This window comes from Chamaea fasciata, unplaced genomic scaffold (genome assembly GCF_029207755.1).
Source record: "Chamaea fasciata isolate MVZ Bird 193981 ecotype frontalis unplaced genomic scaffold, bChaFas1.0.hap1 SCAF_17, whole genome shotgun sequence".
NCBI lineage: Eukaryota > Metazoa > Chordata > Aves > Passeriformes > Sylviidae > Chamaea > Chamaea fasciata.
The window spans coordinates 7,109,806-7,129,019 of NW_027094102.1; the positions used below are offsets into that span (position 1 = coordinate 7,109,806).

Sequence of the window (19,214 nt, forward strand, 5' to 3'; positions counted from 1 at the left end):
CTGCAATTGTCTTTAAGCTTAAAAAAAATTTTCAACCATTTTCAAGGTTGCATTCACCAGCAGGAAGGGTTGGGTGTTAAACAAAGCTGACCTCTGCAGAAGCTTTTTCCATTCCCGGTACAACAACAGCTAAGCAAGGAGAAATGGCTTGCTAATAATTTACAACATGATGATTTTGAGCAAATCACAAATAAGATCACTTTAATTTAATGCTAAACTGCAACAGTCCAATATTGTTGATATAAACAGCATCTGTTCCCAGATGACTCAGGCAGGAATATCATCAGCTATCCCAAGCTATGCCCCTTCTCCTCATCAATTACTTTGTAGAGAATGATGTTTGAGTGGATAATTTGCAGAAAATCCCTGGAAAACAGCTGCTCTTAAATGCTTGAATTATTTCTATACTATTTGTTATATCACTATAGGAAACCAGAGACTTGATCTATCATGCCTGGCCTCTGCCAGGCTTCCACAAAGCACAAGTTCTCAGCATATTCAGTTGTGTTACACAGGTACTTGCAAATACTGGTTTTATTTGAAAAGCAAATATATCAGAATCCCAGAATTGACCTAAAAGTGTTTGCATTAGTCTCTTCCTGCACGCATCTTAAACCACAACTACTCAGAATTATTCCTCTATCTTAAAACTCCAATTGAGCAATATCTCAGGAAAATAACAATTAAAGATTACCAAACAGCACTAACTTCATGGAAACGTTTAAGGGGATATTATGTGCAAACCCAGTAAATTCTTGGAAATTCATTCTTTGAAAAATGTTACTGTTGTCCTTAAAAGAAGGACTTACATGAAACAGATACTTACATACTATGAGTACCTAGCTGAGTAATTAAGTAGATAAGTATGAGGCAAAGTATTTACAAAAATCCCTGAAGAGTGCTCTGTTAAGAAGACTTAGGTAAAGAGATCTGCATCTGTCTTCTTTAACTGAAAATGTTTTGTTTTCAACCTAATTATTAAAAAAATAAATTAAAAAAATCAGAAAGAATGAATGCTGTAGTCCAACAAAGCCAAGTTTGGTGCTGCTTTATAGGAGCATTAGGATAAGCCTTTGATTTAGAAGCCAAGTTTCTTTTCTCTTAAATACATGGTTTCGAAGAAGGGTTATATTGAGGCAATTCCAGATACTGGGTTCTGCAGAACATAAGGAACAAAAACAGGTGGGAGGAGAGAGACAAGGGGAGGGAGAAATCCCATCAAGAACTGACAACACATGCTGAAGAATTTAGGAAGTTGCTCAAAGTAGGAAGTTTCACTAAGTAGGTCACCCCAGAAAGGTAAACATGCCTCAAGGCACGACATTTTCTGCCTAAGAATTCACACGATCTGGACAAGATATCTGGCACATCACATGAACCTTCCCAAGGGACTCCAAAATGAGCCAACAAACTGCAGCACCTGAACAATGTGAACAATTTCAACAGAGAATGAGAACTTTCATGGAATTTACTCTTACACCACCTTTGACAAACATTTTTGCCATCATAACCGTACCTGAACCCCTTCTTGCCAAAGGCAGTTACAGCCTTATTCAACACCAATTTTGTGTTTAACTCAAGACAGCTGTACAGAGAAATCCAGCTGGTATGAGGAGAACAGAACATGTCATGAGCCTCAGTATCAACCTGAGGGTTGGAGGAGAGCTCCCCATTCTTGGCTGCTCTAAAGATTTTTTCTACACCAAATACAAACAACAGTTCCATAATGGAGATGATCTTCTTTCACCAGAATCACTGCCCTAAAAGAATTCCAACAGTGCACAAAACACCAGTGGTACAAGAAATTTTGATATTGAGATGGCACATGTCATGCCCCCTTCAGAAATAACTATGAAAGTGAAAAGCTTGTCCCCAACTCATTGTATCAACAATGGAACTGTGTACTTGTTTTCTTCTACTACAATCAGAAAGGAGCAGTTGAGGAGTTTTCAACCTAGCTTTTGCATGAACTTCCCCAAGGGCAGTCCTGTACCTTGTCTTTTTGAAGATGATGAATTCCAGAGATCTGTCCTTTGTTTCTTTTTCTGATTACCATTATCCACATGAATATGTACCTGAAGGAAAGCAACAAACATTTCTAGCAATGGATGCAGAAACAAACTTGCACTTCATCCCTCAAAAAAATCTGGCTCACATTAAGCATAATTAATGCAATCAGTGTCACTTTTATAGTTTTACTGAGGTTATACAATTTCCTGTTTCTTTCCTATTTTGCTTCCAGTATTTCATAACAAAGGAGCAAAAAAGTGCATCATCATTCAATCAGTCATTTTTGATTCAGATGATGGGAGCAGCTTTTCATGGGCTGACCCAAGCAGAGACCAAGAGTCCAACTATTTGGGTATTTCCACCAGCATAAACCACACAGATTAAATGTAGAACAGTGTCATGGTGGAAAGATTTGCTTCATTTGGTAACAAAAATAGTACCAAGTCTTAATGTGATATCTAGAAAAATATCTGTTCCTAAAATTCATCATTACAACACATCCCATAAACAACACATCCCAAACTTTAAACAAATTAAAACAACTTCAGTAAGGAGGTTCAGTGGTTTTGTTGCATTTGCTTGGCACTGGACTAAACTAAAAACACATTACTAGAAGAACACATCAATTCTTGCTTAATATCCAGTATCAAAATTTTATGAACTTCCCATTTAATGCACTTTCAAAATTTAATCTACAAGTTCCTTTAAAAATTGTGTTTCTCTTCAGAGTCTAAATTAAATACAGTTCCTTTGGTGTGGTTTTGGTTTTTTTGGGGTTTTTCGTGGTTTGGCTCTTTGTTTTGTTTTTGGGGTATTTTTTTGTTGTTGTGTCTTCGTTTTTCCCTCCCTGTAATCAACATCATTTGCTGTACTATCCACATCCTTCCAAGTCTTAGATACACAACACACAGACATTAAATGCTGTGAGGAAAAACGCAGCACACAAAGCCTCCCATACCTTGTAATATTTAGATATTGCCTGACGTGGCAGGAACCCTGTTGTGACTCCTTCTGGAGGATCGATGCTGAACACTGTCTGGAAAGTGGAGGGAAACAGATTGACAGAATTATTTAGGTTGGAAATTACCTCCAAGATCATTGGAGAATCCAACCTGTGACCGATCCCCACCTTGTCACCCAGCCCAGAGCACTGAGTGCCACGTTCAGGTGCTCTTCCAACACCTCCAGGGATGGGAACTCCACCACTTCCCTGGGCAGCCCCTTCCAATGCCTGACAATCCTTTCCACAAAGAAACAACCTGAACCTCCCCTAACACAGCATGAGATCATTTCCTCTTGTCCTGTCCCTGTTCCCTGGAAGCAGAGCCCAACCCCACCTGGCTGCATCCTCCTGTCAGAGAGTTGTAGAGAACAAGATCCCTCCCCCTGAGCCTTTTTTTTCCCCAGGCTGAGCCCCACCCCAGCCTCCACAGTGGCTCCTGGTGCTCCAGACCCTTCCCCAGCTCTGTTCCCTTCCCTGGACATGCTCCAGCCTCTCAATGTCCTTCATGTCATGAGAGTCTCAGAACTGGACACAGAATTGGAAGCAAGGCTTGACCACTGGCCAGCACAGAGGGACAATCACCTCCCTGGTCCTACTGGCCACGTTCTATTTGCTACATACAACACATATATCCTTCTGATTTTTGCTTCCAGTAAAATCCCTAATGTGTATTTGCACAGAGAAGTGTCTCCACAAAAGCTACTGCTGCAATAACCTTAAATTTATTTCCTTGCTCTTGCTATCAAATAAGACAGAGAACCTTGAATAAATATGGTTCTTTCAGGCGACTCCTGCTACCCACATGGTGCACTCATTGTTCCAAAAACTGCAAGCCAGTATCTAAATATACTCAAACTATACAAATGACAATATTATTATTCACACTGTTGATGACTCTGGCTGCGGATAAACAAACATTCTTATATAAGAGATCAGTCACAACCAAGCATAGAAGAATTTTTTGAGTTCCTTCAGTTTAAAATGTCATCCGTGGTCGCTCTGCTAATAGCACTCTGCTTAGAAAAACAATCAAGTTGTAACCATATCTAATTGTCCACATTTTAAATTAAAAGCTTCTATCAGAGTTATGATTTCCCCCCTTTCCTGTATGTGATGTCTCATGACTACAGATGATGCTCCTTCAAACATAAAGCATCCCAGTGCAACTTCAATGAAAACAGCTGTGGTTCTCAAATATTTACAACTCTGTTAATTTTTCTAAACAAAATTTCTCCAGATATTGATAGGAATTACCTAAGTTCATAAGAGATTCAGCTAGTTACAAGATGTTCCCCAGCAATTAAAAAAAAAAAGCACTTTTCCTGGAAATATTTACTTCTGAAAAATAGCCAAAGATATGGTGTAGAAAAGACATTTTGGGAAGTGCTCTTGGAAAAGGAAGAAAAAAATTTACTATTAATTAAAACCAGCTGGGGATAAATTAAGACTCAAAGACAAGGCTCTGCAAGAAGCAAACACTGTTTACTCAAAGAAAGCTCTGTCCTAGTCCCACCCATCTCAAGATGTCAGATCCTTTGCAGTCACTGTCCACATGCACATCCTCAGCAGCAGAAAAGGGATCTGAGCTTTCTCCCCCAAATTCAAATCTCTTTTTATCTATCCACAGCCCAAAAGAGCACACACAGACAATTATTCCAGGTTGGTCAACAGTCCTGGGATCACGAGACCTGCTGTCTACTTCTGAATTTTCTTGTCTCTAATCAGGCTCTGAAACCCTGAGAAATTAATTTAAATAAGGCTCACATGACCTTCCCTCAGAAAGCAACATCTCCCAGTACAAACCATTTGGTACCAGTGTACACAAACCATTACTACTGTACTGAAACACACATGAAGGTTTTGTTTAACAAAATCCTATGTATGCCACTGTGCATGCACCCTCACAAACACCCATGCATTCAGAGCTCAGTGTTACAAACCTGCCAGGACCATACAAAACACACCCAGGTAACTTGTCTTTATCATACAGTCTACAAAGTTTGAATATATTTTTCTTTTTCAGTTTTAAACAGGGTGGTAATCTCTGGTGCCCTTTTGCACACATGTATTTGGCAGACCACTGGCCCACTGCACCTCTGAATTTTATGGGGCTTGGGATTTTCATAATCAAAGTTTTGGAAGTGCACAACAGGGACACAACTGACAGCATTATGTAGAAAGCCACAAGTGTCACATTCAGTTCCCAGGGAACTGAAAAGTTTCTTTGTTTTAGACATCTCATAAGTTAATAATTAAATAGGAAAAAAAAGTTAAATTATCTTTTGTTTGCTTTATTCTTTAGGCTCTACTGTTATTTCATGAAATGATCTCATATTCCTAAACACTGCTGCAAACAAGTTCAATGACTCAGCTCCACCTGGTGGATGCTAAAGCTTAGCCAAAATTTAAATTCATCATCACCAGAAAGGGAGACCAGAACTGTAAAAAAACAACCTGGGTAAAAATCAGATTAATCCATCCCATCAGGCAGCAGCTTTCTGCTCAAAAATTACAAACTTGCACCATTGCACAAGTGTACATCCCAACAAGAATAAAAGTGACCCAGTATCTTTCCACATCTTTTAAACCAACTCTTCCATCCTTCACATATTTACAGAAGCAGCATTAAATATTTACCTGGATAATATCTGAGACCTTATGCAATCCAGATGTATTGATAAATATCCCAGTACCTGGAGAAAGCAAAACAAGATTACTCTTAAAATACCAATATACATCCTCTTGTGTATAACCACACCTTATCTGAATTGCTCAACACTGAATATGACTTCAAAATATTCTCTGACACAAATAATTTATTTCAAGTTTTTCATCATTATTCAAGATGCAAAGAGAAATCTAAAACTGGCATTCCATGTCTGACACACTGGGAGGCTGTCATCCCAGCAAATTACATACACTTCTTAAAGCTCCTCTGCATTAAAAATGGGAAAGGAGCTAATTAAAGCAGCAATTAGAGGAGCAGTTAAAAGAACATATGAAACATACTGATGGTGGGGATTTTGCAGCAGAAATGATCAACAGATGCAGTTGTCAGGCCAGAATGCAAATGGCCTAAAAGGAGAAAGGTGCTGGGCAAAGAAAAAAGGAAGGGTGGATGTGTCATCCAAGGATGCCCTTGCAGAATTGACAGTCTCTATTCTACTCCCTTCAATGTTTTTTCTGAAGAGTCTGCTGGTAAGAGCTAAATCATTTTCTTAACACATGTAGAACTTGAAAAATTTTCTTTACAGAAGAGCAATTTAAGAACAAGTTGCTGACAGATAATAGAATAGAAGCTTGTTAAATCAAGGCAAAAAAACCCAAACACAAACACATTATACGATTCTCTACATTCCTGTCTTTTAACTCTAGGACCAAGGAAGAACTCAAGACACTAAAAGTACCATCAGCAAAATGTCAGCAAGCTTCACACCACAATCCATGTGGTTTTGGAGAAAAATAGTGTCTGTCCAAAATCCTCTGTGTGGATGGATGGACCCATACATGGCTACACACTCGTGTTTAGACACAAGGTGGTTCTCAGCATTAGTTCAGTTACAGAAAGAGACATAAAATATATTCCCCAGCAGAGAACCCTGCAAGCCTTAATAAAAAGACATAAGTCCTTAAGGTCAAATTTTAGCTTATAGAAGCTTTATCATTTGATTGTCTCCCCTAACAATGCAAATTTCCAGTTACTTCCACTAAAGAGGAAAGTCTGAGTAAAACAGGTAAAAAGTTCATGCACTTACGGCCTGAAAGAAACTGTAAAATCTGCTCCAGCGACTCCAAGAGGGAGGATTTGGTCTGCCATGTTATTTGGGCCTCTGCAAACAGATCAAAGATGTAGCTGCAATTTACAAAGAAAAAGCAGAAATGGGTAAACACTGTAAAGAATCAAATGGGCACAAATAATGTTACTCTTTCAGAACAACAATTTCACAATCAAGTAGCAAAACATGTTTCTGTCTCCATGAGAATGAAAAATTCACAAGAATAAAAGTAAATACTTGCTTATAAAGGCAGTGCACAATACTGCCATGGCAGAAAGCCCAGACCACATCATTCCTTTTTCTCATCATTCCTCTCCAACATATAATCCATTGCTAATTTAGAAGCAGATTGGCATGCAATTTCCATGATTTTTTTTTTTTTTACCATGTTCAACAGGCACCAGTTTAGAAATGGGCTTCCAGAGCTCAGAGGTACCTCAGACACAATACAGCAATATTGGTACCTCTGCTTATATCATGACATGAAATTGAGAGAACCACAGTGAGGAGCCTCTTCCAGCTCAGGAAATCCAAGCAGAGAATTTTCCTCTCCTGAAACACTAAAAAAGGGAGTTCCTCCAAAAATACTGATTACTACAGATAGGGGGATTTAAGGAAAACCAAAACCTTGAATAAATACTATTCCCAGAAACTAGAATAGAGATAAAACTCTTACAGCTGATCCAGCCCCAATTTGCTGTACTTTTAAACATTTAAACACATAAACGAGAAGAAATTTACCTTCCCTCTTTGGTGACTCCACTACCATTTGCTGGCAGTTGCACTGCATCAATGGCACTTTCAAGCTGAAGTAGTATTTCTTTAGGAAAATTAAAAAATTTAAAGTTAGGGTGCACAGAAAGTCACGTCTGGGACACATCTAAGTCACTTTTTCAAATGCACTTTATTACAAAGGCTGATGCAAAAGAGAGCAGCTTCTCTCGACTCTATAAACAAACCAAACTGATCAAAACAAATTTCCTGGATATCAACTTTAAATATTCATAATCAACTCCAAGAACTTCCATGACCTCAATTCCTAGATGAAGCTGAAGTCAGCAGCTAAATGTTAAACTCTTCTTCACAGACAGGGAAAGTTGTTCTTGGAAATGCTTTGTATACATGAGATATCTCAAGCTCTTGCTGTTAACTTCAAGTTCTGACAGCAGAACGATGCAACTGATGAAATTCCAGCACACTGACAAGATTAGAAAACAGGGAAACTTCTAACAAAGAAGGAAAAGACGCATTCATCTGCCAAATCTCTCTTCTTGGGAAAAAACTAACTAAACACTCCCAAAAGTTCTTGGGAAAAACCAAACAATTTAAGCCTCTGTGAATGTCTCAGTTATAAATAATATATATGGCAATGGTGTGTGAGCTTGATTTATAATTGCAGACCTTTTGAAACTGCTTCAACAATTTTCAACAACACGAAAAATAAACTTACTCTTAATCTTTGCTATGTCTTCCAGTTCCATGTTCAGTCCTGTTGAAAAAGGTAAAGATTTCACAGAAGTTGTTTCACACCCATTTCATTCCCAGTTTCCTTATGCCTTTCCAGAAATTATGGCTATGAAGGTTAGAATTGTGTGCACGGAAAGGTATTTTTTGTGTTCTCCTTCATAACCCCTCAGGTCACATTGGTTTGACCAAATCTACCAGTGTCTGGCAACAATTACTAATTATCAACAATTTATTTACTAACGAGAGTGCAAATTTCCCAGAAACTTTCCCTAAAAGTTATTTTCCAGTTCTTGGTAGTGGCACTTTATAATCCCAGAGACACAGTGATGTGTCACTGTCAACACACCTGAACTGGCCAACTCCATGTTGAATTCAGCATTGATTTCATTCTGCTGAACCACTTTGGCTTGTTCCTCCAGGACAACATTTATTGCATCCATTGCTGAAGCCAAATCATAGGGAGTCAAGTCAAAAGAAGAGGACTCCTCACACAACTTCTCCTAAAAAACAAGGAATGGAAGAATTATTCTGACCACTCTGTGTGCAGTTTGTTCAGGCAGTTTCAGACATGACGAAGTCCAGAAGACCAGGCTTGATTTCATTTTTCATCTCCAGCTCAGGCCAGAGGATATTTTATAAACACTTGAAGACCTTGACTATTAGTAAGCATCATTCTTTCTGAAATGTAGAACAGATTTTGCCTCTTCCACATTATCAACATTCTAGAGAGTACAGACAGTAATTGTCTGATGCTCAAGCAGGAAATTTTTTTACTTAGAGAATCAGTTTGTTCTTCAAAAAAGCTATTTCTATACTTTCTATTTAAAAAGTAAACACTCAGGATTAGTAAGCTTGACAAAACTTTCTCTGACTTTGAAAATTAAATCACATATTGCTTCCCCAGAAACTTTCATTCACCAAAAAAATCACTTTCCCTGACAAATGATGATAAATCATAAGGCCTAACCTACACAAATATTTGACTGTAATAGCGATGGAGAAATAAGTTATAAAGAAAAAAAAAATGCTGAGTGATCTAATCAGAAAGAAATTAATTTTATTTCAGGGTAATCACTAATTTTCCACATATTAACCTGGAAGAGACAGCACCATCAGATAACTATTGCAAAATGAGAAGCTGTTCTGGTTAATTTCTGCATGCAGGCATCAATTAGAACTTCTAGTTTTTCCCTTTGTAGTGTAGCACACTACAAAGGGAAAAACAAATCCAAACCCCAAACAACTGTGACCGGATTTCCACGCATTTTTTCAACAGAAAGAGAGATGTTCTGATGAAAGGAGCAAATCCTGGATGCAGCTATGCAAGTCTCTCTAGTGAGACAGAGCAGACCCGGGTGGCTGTTTACTGAAAGGACACCAGGCACTCAGACCACAAACCACAGCTGTTCAGCAGAAATCCCACTGGGAGACTCTGGCTTCGTGTGGCAGAGAAAGGGACATATTTCAAATGTTCCTTTGCATTTCATCATTTAGGAAAAGAGCTGCAGTTTCAAGCCAGCTAAAAGGAAGAACACGTAAGGCAGCATTATTTATATTTTCTTGTTTTCCTCTATGAGTGAGGACTTGGAAATATTACAAAAGTCCTGTCTGCCATCTACTGCACTTGGGAGAGCTGATGCAGCTGAGAATGGGTCTTTCATGATTTCTTACACAGTGATTTCTCAGAAGTCTCCAAGAAAAGAAGCACCTCATAAATCTGGAGATGTACCCTTTAGAAAAAAACCATCACCTTGTAAAAATCCAGCAGTGTCAAAGGACTGTTAATTGAACTACAATAATTTAACTGTCACAGAAACAAGAAATGTTCGTGATAATGAATATTAACAACACACATCTGAGCACAGAGTTTACAGGCTGTTTGTAATAGGACAAGGTCTGTTTTACTCTTTGGATGCAGATTGAAAAATGGTAACAGACCAGAACAACTCACCACATTGTGAGCTTCATCAAGTATCACCACAGTCCCCTTCAGGTCCAAGTTGTGTGATTTCCTGCTCTAAAAACAAAATCAGAACAAGGAAATGGACAAAAAAGCCACTGAGAAATATGGATTTGATTGGCTGAGAAAGTGGATGATGAGATACTTTTTGGATTTTCATGTATTTTGAAGTTGGGTTGGTTTCTTCCTTTGAGAAAACAGTAAGTAATGGCTGTGGCTGCCCACCGCAGAAACCACAGAATCACTTTCTCTGGAAATGAAGGTGCTAAAATGTATCATATAAATGTTTACAGAGGTTACAATTTGTAATAAAGAAAAAAAAAAGCCCAGGTGTGCCATATTGAGATTAGTTTAACTGATTCGAGAAAGTTTAACTATCGATTTGAGTCACTTTGAGTCATTTTTGGCAATAGAGATCTGGGAGAAGTGGGGTGTAAAGCAGAGGATCTGCCTTGCATTTACAATTTTATGCTCATGTTGTCTTTGCAAGTGGATATTCTGAAAACACCTCCTCCCAAGACCACATAACTTCATTTCACAATGCTTTGTTGCTTATGGGGCTTAAGGGATTTTTAAAATTTATTTTTTACTTTACTAAACTTTCGGTCTTCCTGCAGCAGTGGAATGCAATCTGGCTTTTTTTATAATTCACAAATTACTCCAAGCTGCACGAAGATGTCAGCACATTTGTTTCTTCAACAAGAAGCTTTCAAACTCTCAACAAGAGTTTTCAAAGGTTTCATTTTCCATCCATGGAATACAGACAGCTTATTACAACTGTTTGTACACAAAGCCAGAAATTATTTCCAAGGGATAGGTCCAATCTCTGCTGAAAGTTTCCTTATTCTGAAAATCATGCAGCAGCTGCAGAAACAAAAGTATCTCAGACTGCATGCAAAAATACTGCACAGTGTGTGACTGAAGATTTGTTTCCAGGAGGTGAACATCACTTAAAAATGGCACCCCATTCTGCAAAGCTAACTCCACAAATACAGAAAAATCTTAAACAATTTTTTTTTAATCATAGGAGATAATTTACAGAGAAAACACCCAAAATGGCAGCCCCTATGGCCCTGAACTTGAACTGGGGTTTGCTCAGTTTTGAATCATACATAATGCATTCACTTGCCAGGCATCACTCTTCATTGTTTATCCACTAAAAGCCAACATATGACAAACAGGAGAACAATTGTATTTAAAAGCAAATTAACATGTTACCTTTGAGTCTAGTAAATAGTTGTAAGGCATAAAAATAATGTCTGCTTGCTGCTTCAGGCTTCGAGAGAGATAATAAGGACAAGCTCTGTTTAAAAAAAAAAGTACAAAAAAACCACAGTACAGACTATAATCCTTGCTGAAATACTAAGAGCATTCAACATTCATGCACTATGATACACAAATGGATTAATAAAAGTGAACAGAGAAACAATTTTCATTATCTTCACAAGTCAGGGGGAGGAAGGTCAGAGGGGATCGCTCACCTGTGCTTGTTTCCATTTTTAACCAAGTCTTCAATATCCATGATTGAATCAATCAGTTCTTTCTCTGTACTTTTTTCTGTAAAATATGACATTAAAACCACCAGCTTAGGTGAAGGCATCACAAGAAGATTTGTTGTTACCCTGATCATCAAACTCATCCACTAATATTTCATCTTTGAAAGACAGTAACAGAGAAAAACAGAGGTGGATTCTGCCAACTCTTCCAAACTTCTCCATCTGCCTAGCACGTCCCTCTCACCAAAAAAACAGGGCTTTGCTTCCAGGGGAAGTTAAGGTGAGCCACACTCACCTTCCACATTGTTATAGAAATGACAAGCACGAGCCATCACTTTCATTCGGCACATGTAGATCTGTAAAACAAAACCTATTTCAGTCCGGAGAAGGACAGCTTGTCAGGCACTGAAAGCAGGTTAAGGAGTGAAATCAGTTCTAACACCAGTTAATGAATAAATGCTAATCACAGTTCTTCAGCTTCAAAATCACATGTCCTGCTCACCTTGCAAGTTAGGCTCTTTTTCTGCAGCACAGAACACCCACATGCTCAGAGAAAAATGCGCTATATTTTCCCATTAATACTTCTCAAAACAGTAATCTTTGATACTGTAAAAATAACAGCTAAATCAATAACTGAAGCAACGTTTTGAAATTATTACCGCTCTTGACAAACACCTAAAGAGCAGATCAGAAAGTAAACTACAAATTATTGACTGTCATCTTCTACACCGTGACATCTTTCTCTTGATAGAAAATGTCACCAGAGACTCAGAATTACATTTTGCACTCACAAAACTGGAAACTAAACATTCCTAAAAACACATTTACAACTACTGTGTTTCCCTGCAGCCTCTTGTAGTTAAACAATGTCAGAGTGAAGAATGACACAGAAATGACACAAAAGCCTCCATGTTCTCCCTGAACATCCTCTCTAGGCTCTGATCTCACCTGCATGTGGTTGCCCTCCTGTCGCTTCACTTCAGGATTGATGCAGAGTTGCTCCCTGGATCCCAGCACACAAATCTTTGGCCTGGATACACAAAACTGAACGTTAAAAATACGGCAAGAAAGAACAGAGTTGTACGTGCTTAGATTCAATATATTAAAAGTGAAAGATTCAGGAGAAATAGATGAGCCCAAAGCAAGAGTCAGAGCCAGAACAAGTCAATTAGTCTGTCTGTAACTGCTGTATGTGTTATTGGACTTTGAGGCACTGCATCTCTGCTGGCAGCAGTGGGTGTTAATAAGCAGCAGCAGCTCACAGCAAGAAGTCACAAGCAGCAATTTACACCATCCACCACAAAATCTGGGTTCTGTTATGACAGCTCAGCCCAGTCAGCTGGGGCCTGTCATCCATTACAAGCTTTTTCCAGCTGGTTGTGATGTTCAGAGCAAGGTTAGGACAGAACTGATTCACTACAAACATTCACCATAGTTTGGGCTTTTCTGCTTATTACAAGGTTGTATCTTTCCAAGAACTACATAAACAAATGACTATGCCTGTCCAAAGAGCTCAGTCACACACTGGCATGGGAACAGCTGAAAACTGTGACAGGCACTGGTACAACAAAACCACAAAGCTCTTCATAGATTTACATCAGCCTGAGGAGTTTCAACTTGGTAATGGCTTCCCACTGCCTTAAAAAATGTCCCCAAAAATATAAAGAGGGAAAATTAAAAAAGGTAATTTTATAAGTTAATGTGTCAAGTAAAAAAACAAAACCAGACTAAATTCAGAAAATTCTGACTGAAGGAGAGAAGAGAAGCTGTGAAGTATTAAAATAAACCAAACCCGTCAACAAAGAAAACCAGGTTCTAAACATGCACATTAAAGGAACTACATTTCTCTGGATATCATCTTTTATCCATAGAAGTTCAAACAATAACTACACCAGAGGGGTTTCTCTACCTTTTCTTTGAATAAGGACACTACCTTAAATCATACTCACCTGTACACTGTGTTCTTTAACTCATTAATGACCTGTGTAAGCTGGGAGTGAGTCCTGGAGGCATAAATTATTTTTGGAATGTCAGTGTAATAAGCTGCCAAACAGAAGAGGAAAAGAAGCAGAAAGACATTATAAGCATAGAAAGGAGAACTAGGGATATTCTTAGCCTCCTTCCCCAGCTGGCACTATGGTAACAGTTTGCCTAGTAGAGACAGCAGGAAATGCTGTCATCTAACTATTCACACATATAAAATGAGTTTCTAAGAAACTAAAGAACCAACTGAGCTCCAAGAAAAATTCAAGCTACTTAAAACACCTTGAAAACCTAAAAAAATGGTGAAACTATGCCTCAGCTGCTCAGCGATAGCTCTGTAACTTCTATAATTGTACATTTATTATAGAAGACAGAAAAAAGCACGTGTTGACCAACATCCCTGAGTGCAGAGGTGGTGGTACTCACTCGGGACATCTCCATCTGTGGCAGCAGTGCCCCAGGAGGACACAGGTCTGTCAGGGAAGAGCTCCACGCCGTTCATGCGCTGCGCGATTTTCCGGGCTGAGATGGTGTCCTTGAAGTGCTCCCGCCAGGCCAGGGTGGAACACAGCAGGCAGAGGGTCTTTCCTGTGCCTGTAGGGCTCTCCAAAATGCCATTTACCTTCTTTGTTGGAGAGAAATAAAAGAGGGATTTAGAGGGTCAGTAGGACAGGTCTTGGTGCAGTACTGAATGTCCTCTGCCAAGGAGCAAACAGTAGCTGGCAGCCCCCACCAAGGAACACGCACACAAGAGGTCTAATAAGCCTGTAGGATTCCCTAATTAACTTAACCAGGTTCAATCAAAAACCCAGAGCCAGCCATCAGATTTATTTAGCCCAGGAATTCAGCTCTCCACTCTTGGAGCCATTGGAGTGTGTCACATTTCAGCATAAAATACATAAAAATATGGCAAATTATTGAAAAAACAGCCCAGAAAGTTCCTCCTGAATAAAAGAGTGCTGTTTCCTTTAGGATTAAGGTTTTATCCCATGTCAGTTTAGGCAGAGAACTTTGTCAGCACTTGGAACACCTCATCCTACAGGATGTTACAATTTTTAAGTGTGTGGCAATACTAAAAATAGGAAAAAAGCAGCAGCTGGGCTCAAGTATATGAAAGGAATTTATATCATGAGGTCACAACACTTTGAGTTCAATGAGAGGAGGCACCAAGCAGGTACCATGATACAGAGTGATGTGTCCAGAAAAAAAAAAAGATAACTACTGCAAAAAAAAATTTATTATTTTGACATTCATTCAGTAAAACTATCCTCTCGCACAGCAAATGGAAAATTATACAAATAGTCCAAATATTAACAAGACAAGACCAAATCCATCCTATGAGGAAAGGCTGAGACAATTGGGATTGGAGCCTGGAGAACAGAAGACCCCAAGGTGACCTAACTGGGGCCTTCCAGTTTCTGAAGGGGGCTACAAGAAACATGGAAAGGGACTTATCTACAAGGACCTGTAGAAACAGGACAAGGTAAAATGGATTCCTACTGACAGAGAATAGGTTTATAATGGAGATCAGAAAGAAATTCTTCCCTATGAGGGTAGTGAGGCCCTGGCACAAGCTGCCCAGAGAACCCAGCTTCCACATCACTGGAAGTGTCAAGGCTAGGTTGGATGGGGCTTGGAGCAACCTGGGATAGTGGAAGGTGTCCCTGTCCATGGGAGGGAGTGGAATAAGGTGAGCTTTGATGTCCCTTCCAACCTAAACCATTCATGATTCTGTAATCAGACCCAGCCAGCCAAGGACAGACAATACAAGCACTACTTTCTCAGCCTTTCTTTCTTTTCCCAATCTAGGCAGGAACATCCCATGTAAATTTCTACTGACTATCACCTGGCAGCCACGATTTTAATTACCACAGAGCAAAATAAAAATACAAGTAAAAGGTCAGAGAAGATTTGGAAAGGCAGCATACAAAGCACATAAAGAAAACTTGAATTGTGACGACCTCGTCTTAGAGAAATCATTTTGTACAGTTAGAAATGACACGCAGTTGGACACTCACGCACCTTTTGCAGGCATTCCAGCACCTTGGCCATGTAGGCTTTCTGGCACGGGTAGGGCTGGAAGGGGAAATCCACCGTGATCCCATTCACAGTGATCCTGGGCATGGTTCCTTCCCTGAGGTGCCTGCAAGGAAAGGCAGATGGTGATGATCCTGCTGTCATGGTGATGTCATGCCACGATAGGGCTGGAAGAGACCTGAAAGTTCACCTCGTTCAACCCCTGCCACGGGCAGGGACACATCCCAAGTTGCTCTAAGCCCTGTCCAACCTGGCCATGAAGATTTTCAGGGATGGAGCAGCCACAGCTTCCCCGGGCAACCTGTGCCAGCGCTGTCAGCACCCTCACAGGGATGAATTTCTTCCCAACATCGCATCTAACCCTGCCCTCGGCCAGGCTGAAGCCATTTCCCCTTTGTCCTGTCACTCCAGGTAAACAGGTTCGCTCCATCTCCCTTGTCGGCCCCTTCAGGAACTGGAAGGAGCAATTAGGTCACACCGCTTCGGGACGGGCCGGTACCAACGGCTCCGCAGGAGCTCACGGGCACTCGGGACCCGCTCCCGTTCCCGTACGCCTGGGCCGCACCGCCCGCTGCGGACCCGGCTCCACGCGGTCCCAGACCCCTGACGGTGCACGGTTCCCGTGTCCCCACACCGCCGTCTCCCGGCGCCCTCCCGTCCCCATGTCCCCACACCGCCGTCTCCCGGGGCCCGGCGCTCCCGCACCTCCGGCGGCGCCGTTCGGAATCCCCGCGCCGCTGTCACGTGTCGCACCGGCGCCTCCGCGCGTCACTTCCGGCGCGCGCGCTCGCGAGAGCGGCGGCGTTGCCCCGGTAACGGGCCGGGAAGGCGGCGGCCATGGCGGGCCCGGGTCGGGGGATCCCGGTGGAGCCCGGGCCGGGGTGTCAGGGAGCGAGTAGAGCTGGGGGCTGGTGGTGTCTCATGAGGGCCCCGGGCAGACGCGGCGCAAGCCCGGCGGGGTTTGAGTGCTGGCGGGTCTGAGGGAAGCGGGTTCGGCTCCCCAGACAGGCCCTGGGTGGTTCCGCCGGAGGGTTCCGCAGCCGCTTCCCCCGGGGCGGAGGCCGAGGTTCGGCCCCGAAGAGGCGGAATGTCGGCTGTTCGCTGGCGAAAAGCTGCATTTCCAAAGCCTCCCAGCCCTCTAGTTGTCCCCCGCGCCAGGGCCACCCGAGACTGGCGTTTCTCCCCTTTTTGAACGGCTGAGGAGCGTGTGATAAGCGATGCCCTTGGCCAGGGTTGGTCTCCTTGCTCCCTGCTGTGCTTTGTGCTGGCCTCGGCCACCCTTGGGCGGTGCTGCCCGCAGGAGAGGGCAGAACACGGCAGGATTCTTTGTGAAACCCTCGGCGTTTGAAGTGGGAGGGTTCTGTGGCTTTATGCTGAGCCTCGTAGCTCCTGCGTTAGGAGCGGTAATGAATTCTGACGGGTCTCTTTTGTTAGGGGTGAATGTGCCGCTCCTTTGTTCCCGGCTTTTCTTCAGCACGGTGCTCCCACCCTTCAGTCCCCTGCCAGTGTGTCCAGGCACATCCAGGAATGGCTTTGTCGGCATTCCAGGTTCTCGGGCCGTGTGAATTGCTCTGAACTGACGGATTAGCCAGTTTTGTCAGAATCTGGTTTGAATAAATGCATAGGCATGGTTTACCTGGATCCCCAGATTTTGTAAAACTGTGTTTTATGCAGCTCTGTGAGAAAGAAGGCAGGAAGAAAATACTTTGTACTCATCTCTGTGGTTTGTTGCTGTACCTCATGCTGTCACTGCATAGATGTAGAACAGGATGTGGCTCCTTCTCATGTCGCTTTAAAATGCTTTGCTCCTGGCCAGCTGCACAGCTTGTTTGTGTGTAAAACAGTCCTAATGTTAAAAGAAACAGACCTTCAACTATGTCAGTTAAACATTGTGTGGTCTGTTCTGTTCCCGAACTTGGTCTACCTTCTCTGTCGTGGTGTTGGGTCAGGGGAGCTCATGGGTGTTGCTGTTTTGGTTGCCAGCCCTTAAATTCCTTGAGCTGAACTTCCCTGGATCATGAACTGTCTTTAATTGTAGGGAATGGGCTGGAGAACACTGAGTTATTCCTGTGGATCTTCGTGTGTTCCACACAAAATTGAGCAGCTGGTTTTGTTCTATGAACTCTTCAATGTAATACCAGTCACACACGATTAAGCTGCAAAAGATACTAGTTTGTAAAGATTGTGAAAGGAGAGTGAGTGTGGGATGACTTGAGGGGAGAAAAAATGTTTAGAACTCCTCATAAATACATGGAATACCGTGTTGTTATTTCCTTTAAATACATCTTTCCCACGTGGAAGAACAACATCATTAGTGTATCGAAGGATATTATTTTGCCTTATTTCAGCGCTGTTGATAGCAGCAGTGTCACCTGCTGAGAGAGGGGAGCTGGGAGGTGACTGGCCCAAGGCAGGAGTGGGCTGTGAGTCCAGCAGCAAACATGAGTCAGCACCAGCCACTCTGCAGCTCCTGGAGGCTGCTCCTCTGCACCAGTGACCTCACCTGACCAGGGCTGCAGGCTGCCTCCAGCATTGCTGGCCTTCTAAAAACAGAACAGAGGGAGTGGGTTGTGAGTTGAGGGAAAAATGTATTCCTTGTCGTGGAGGTTTAGTGAAGCTGCAGCATCTGTTGGGATAAAGACATGATAAATAAAGGCGTTGGTCTCACACTGGATTGTCATCTGCCTAGGATAAACCCTGAGTTCTTACAAAGCTGGAGTTTGGAGAGGAAGGAGAGAATTCAAAACTGTGTCCAAGCAGCACAGAGGGTTGTGTGACAGCCCCACACCAGCCTGTCCCTGCCAGCCCAGCCAGGAGGAACCAGCCCTTCTCCACTTCTCACTCATTACTGGGTTTTAAGATCTTGGATAAACTATTTTTCATTTTCAAGGAAAAAACCCACAATGTACAAAATAAAAACCTTGTGAAAGATGATCCTTAACCTCTGTGGGGAAGTGGCTGAACCACACCAGAGACCCCAGCAAGGGAAACACTGGTGCTCTGCAGAAGTGCAAAGTGAATAATGGCCATGTTTGTTCAGAGCCTGCCCAGGCAGGATCTCTCTTCCCAGATGAGATCCAGATGCTGACAGAGGAGCAGAAAGCTTCAGGAATGGGACAAAAGAGCCACGAGGGCCATCTGTGAAACTCCTGTGGTTGGCATGAGGTTCAGATAGGGGAGGGTCGAGTTGCCATTTGTTGTCTTTCTGAGTCTTTTGTTTGCCCCCTAAATTATTTGATTTCTTTTAATCCTGATGGTCCAGAGCCTTTCAGTTAATTTACTGTTGGGAAATAACAACACAGCTTTCCACCTTGACCCTCCAAATCATTTGCTCCCCATTTCTTACACAGTGTATTCCAGTGGGACACATGGCCATGGCACCTTTAAATCATTCCACACCCTTTCCTCAATAAAAGAAATGTGTACTGGATTGATGCCAAAGATCCAGAATATTGCAAGAGGCAGCCAGACCCTCTTGGGAC

At 41.8% G+C, this 19,214-nt stretch overlaps 1 protein-coding gene across 1 annotated transcript in view; it reads right to left on the bottom strand.

Annotated features, from left to right (window-relative positions):
- Window positions 1-16,482, bottom strand: part of RTEL1 (regulator of telomere elongation helicase 1) — a 46,080-nt gene extending 29,598 nt beyond the window's left edge. The window contains exons 1-16 of the mRNA XM_066198967.1: window positions 16,438-16,482; window positions 15,718-15,838; window positions 14,122-14,320; window positions 13,662-13,755; window positions 12,661-12,742; window positions 12,008-12,068; window positions 11,698-11,773; window positions 11,435-11,519; window positions 10,208-10,273; window positions 8,603-8,756; window positions 8,240-8,278; window positions 7,531-7,609; window positions 6,769-6,866; window positions 5,651-5,706; window positions 2,969-3,046; window positions 1,994-2,075 (exon numbers count right to left, since the gene is read on the bottom strand). Of these exons, the coding sequence (XP_066055064.1) occupies window positions 1,994-2,075; window positions 2,969-3,046; window positions 5,651-5,706; window positions 6,769-6,866; window positions 7,531-7,609; window positions 8,240-8,278; window positions 8,603-8,756; window positions 10,208-10,273; window positions 11,435-11,519; window positions 11,698-11,773; window positions 12,008-12,068; window positions 12,661-12,742; window positions 13,662-13,755; window positions 14,122-14,320; window positions 15,718-15,819 (1,351 nt within the window). The 5' untranslated portion in view covers window positions 15,820-15,838; window positions 16,438-16,482. The remainder of the gene's footprint in view (window positions 1-1,993; window positions 2,076-2,968; window positions 3,047-5,650; window positions 5,707-6,768; window positions 6,867-7,530; window positions 7,610-8,239; window positions 8,279-8,602; window positions 8,757-10,207; window positions 10,274-11,434; window positions 11,520-11,697; window positions 11,774-12,007; window positions 12,069-12,660; window positions 12,743-13,661; window positions 13,756-14,121; window positions 14,321-15,717; window positions 15,839-16,437) is intronic.
- Window positions 16,483-19,214: the final 2,732 nt, after the last annotated feature.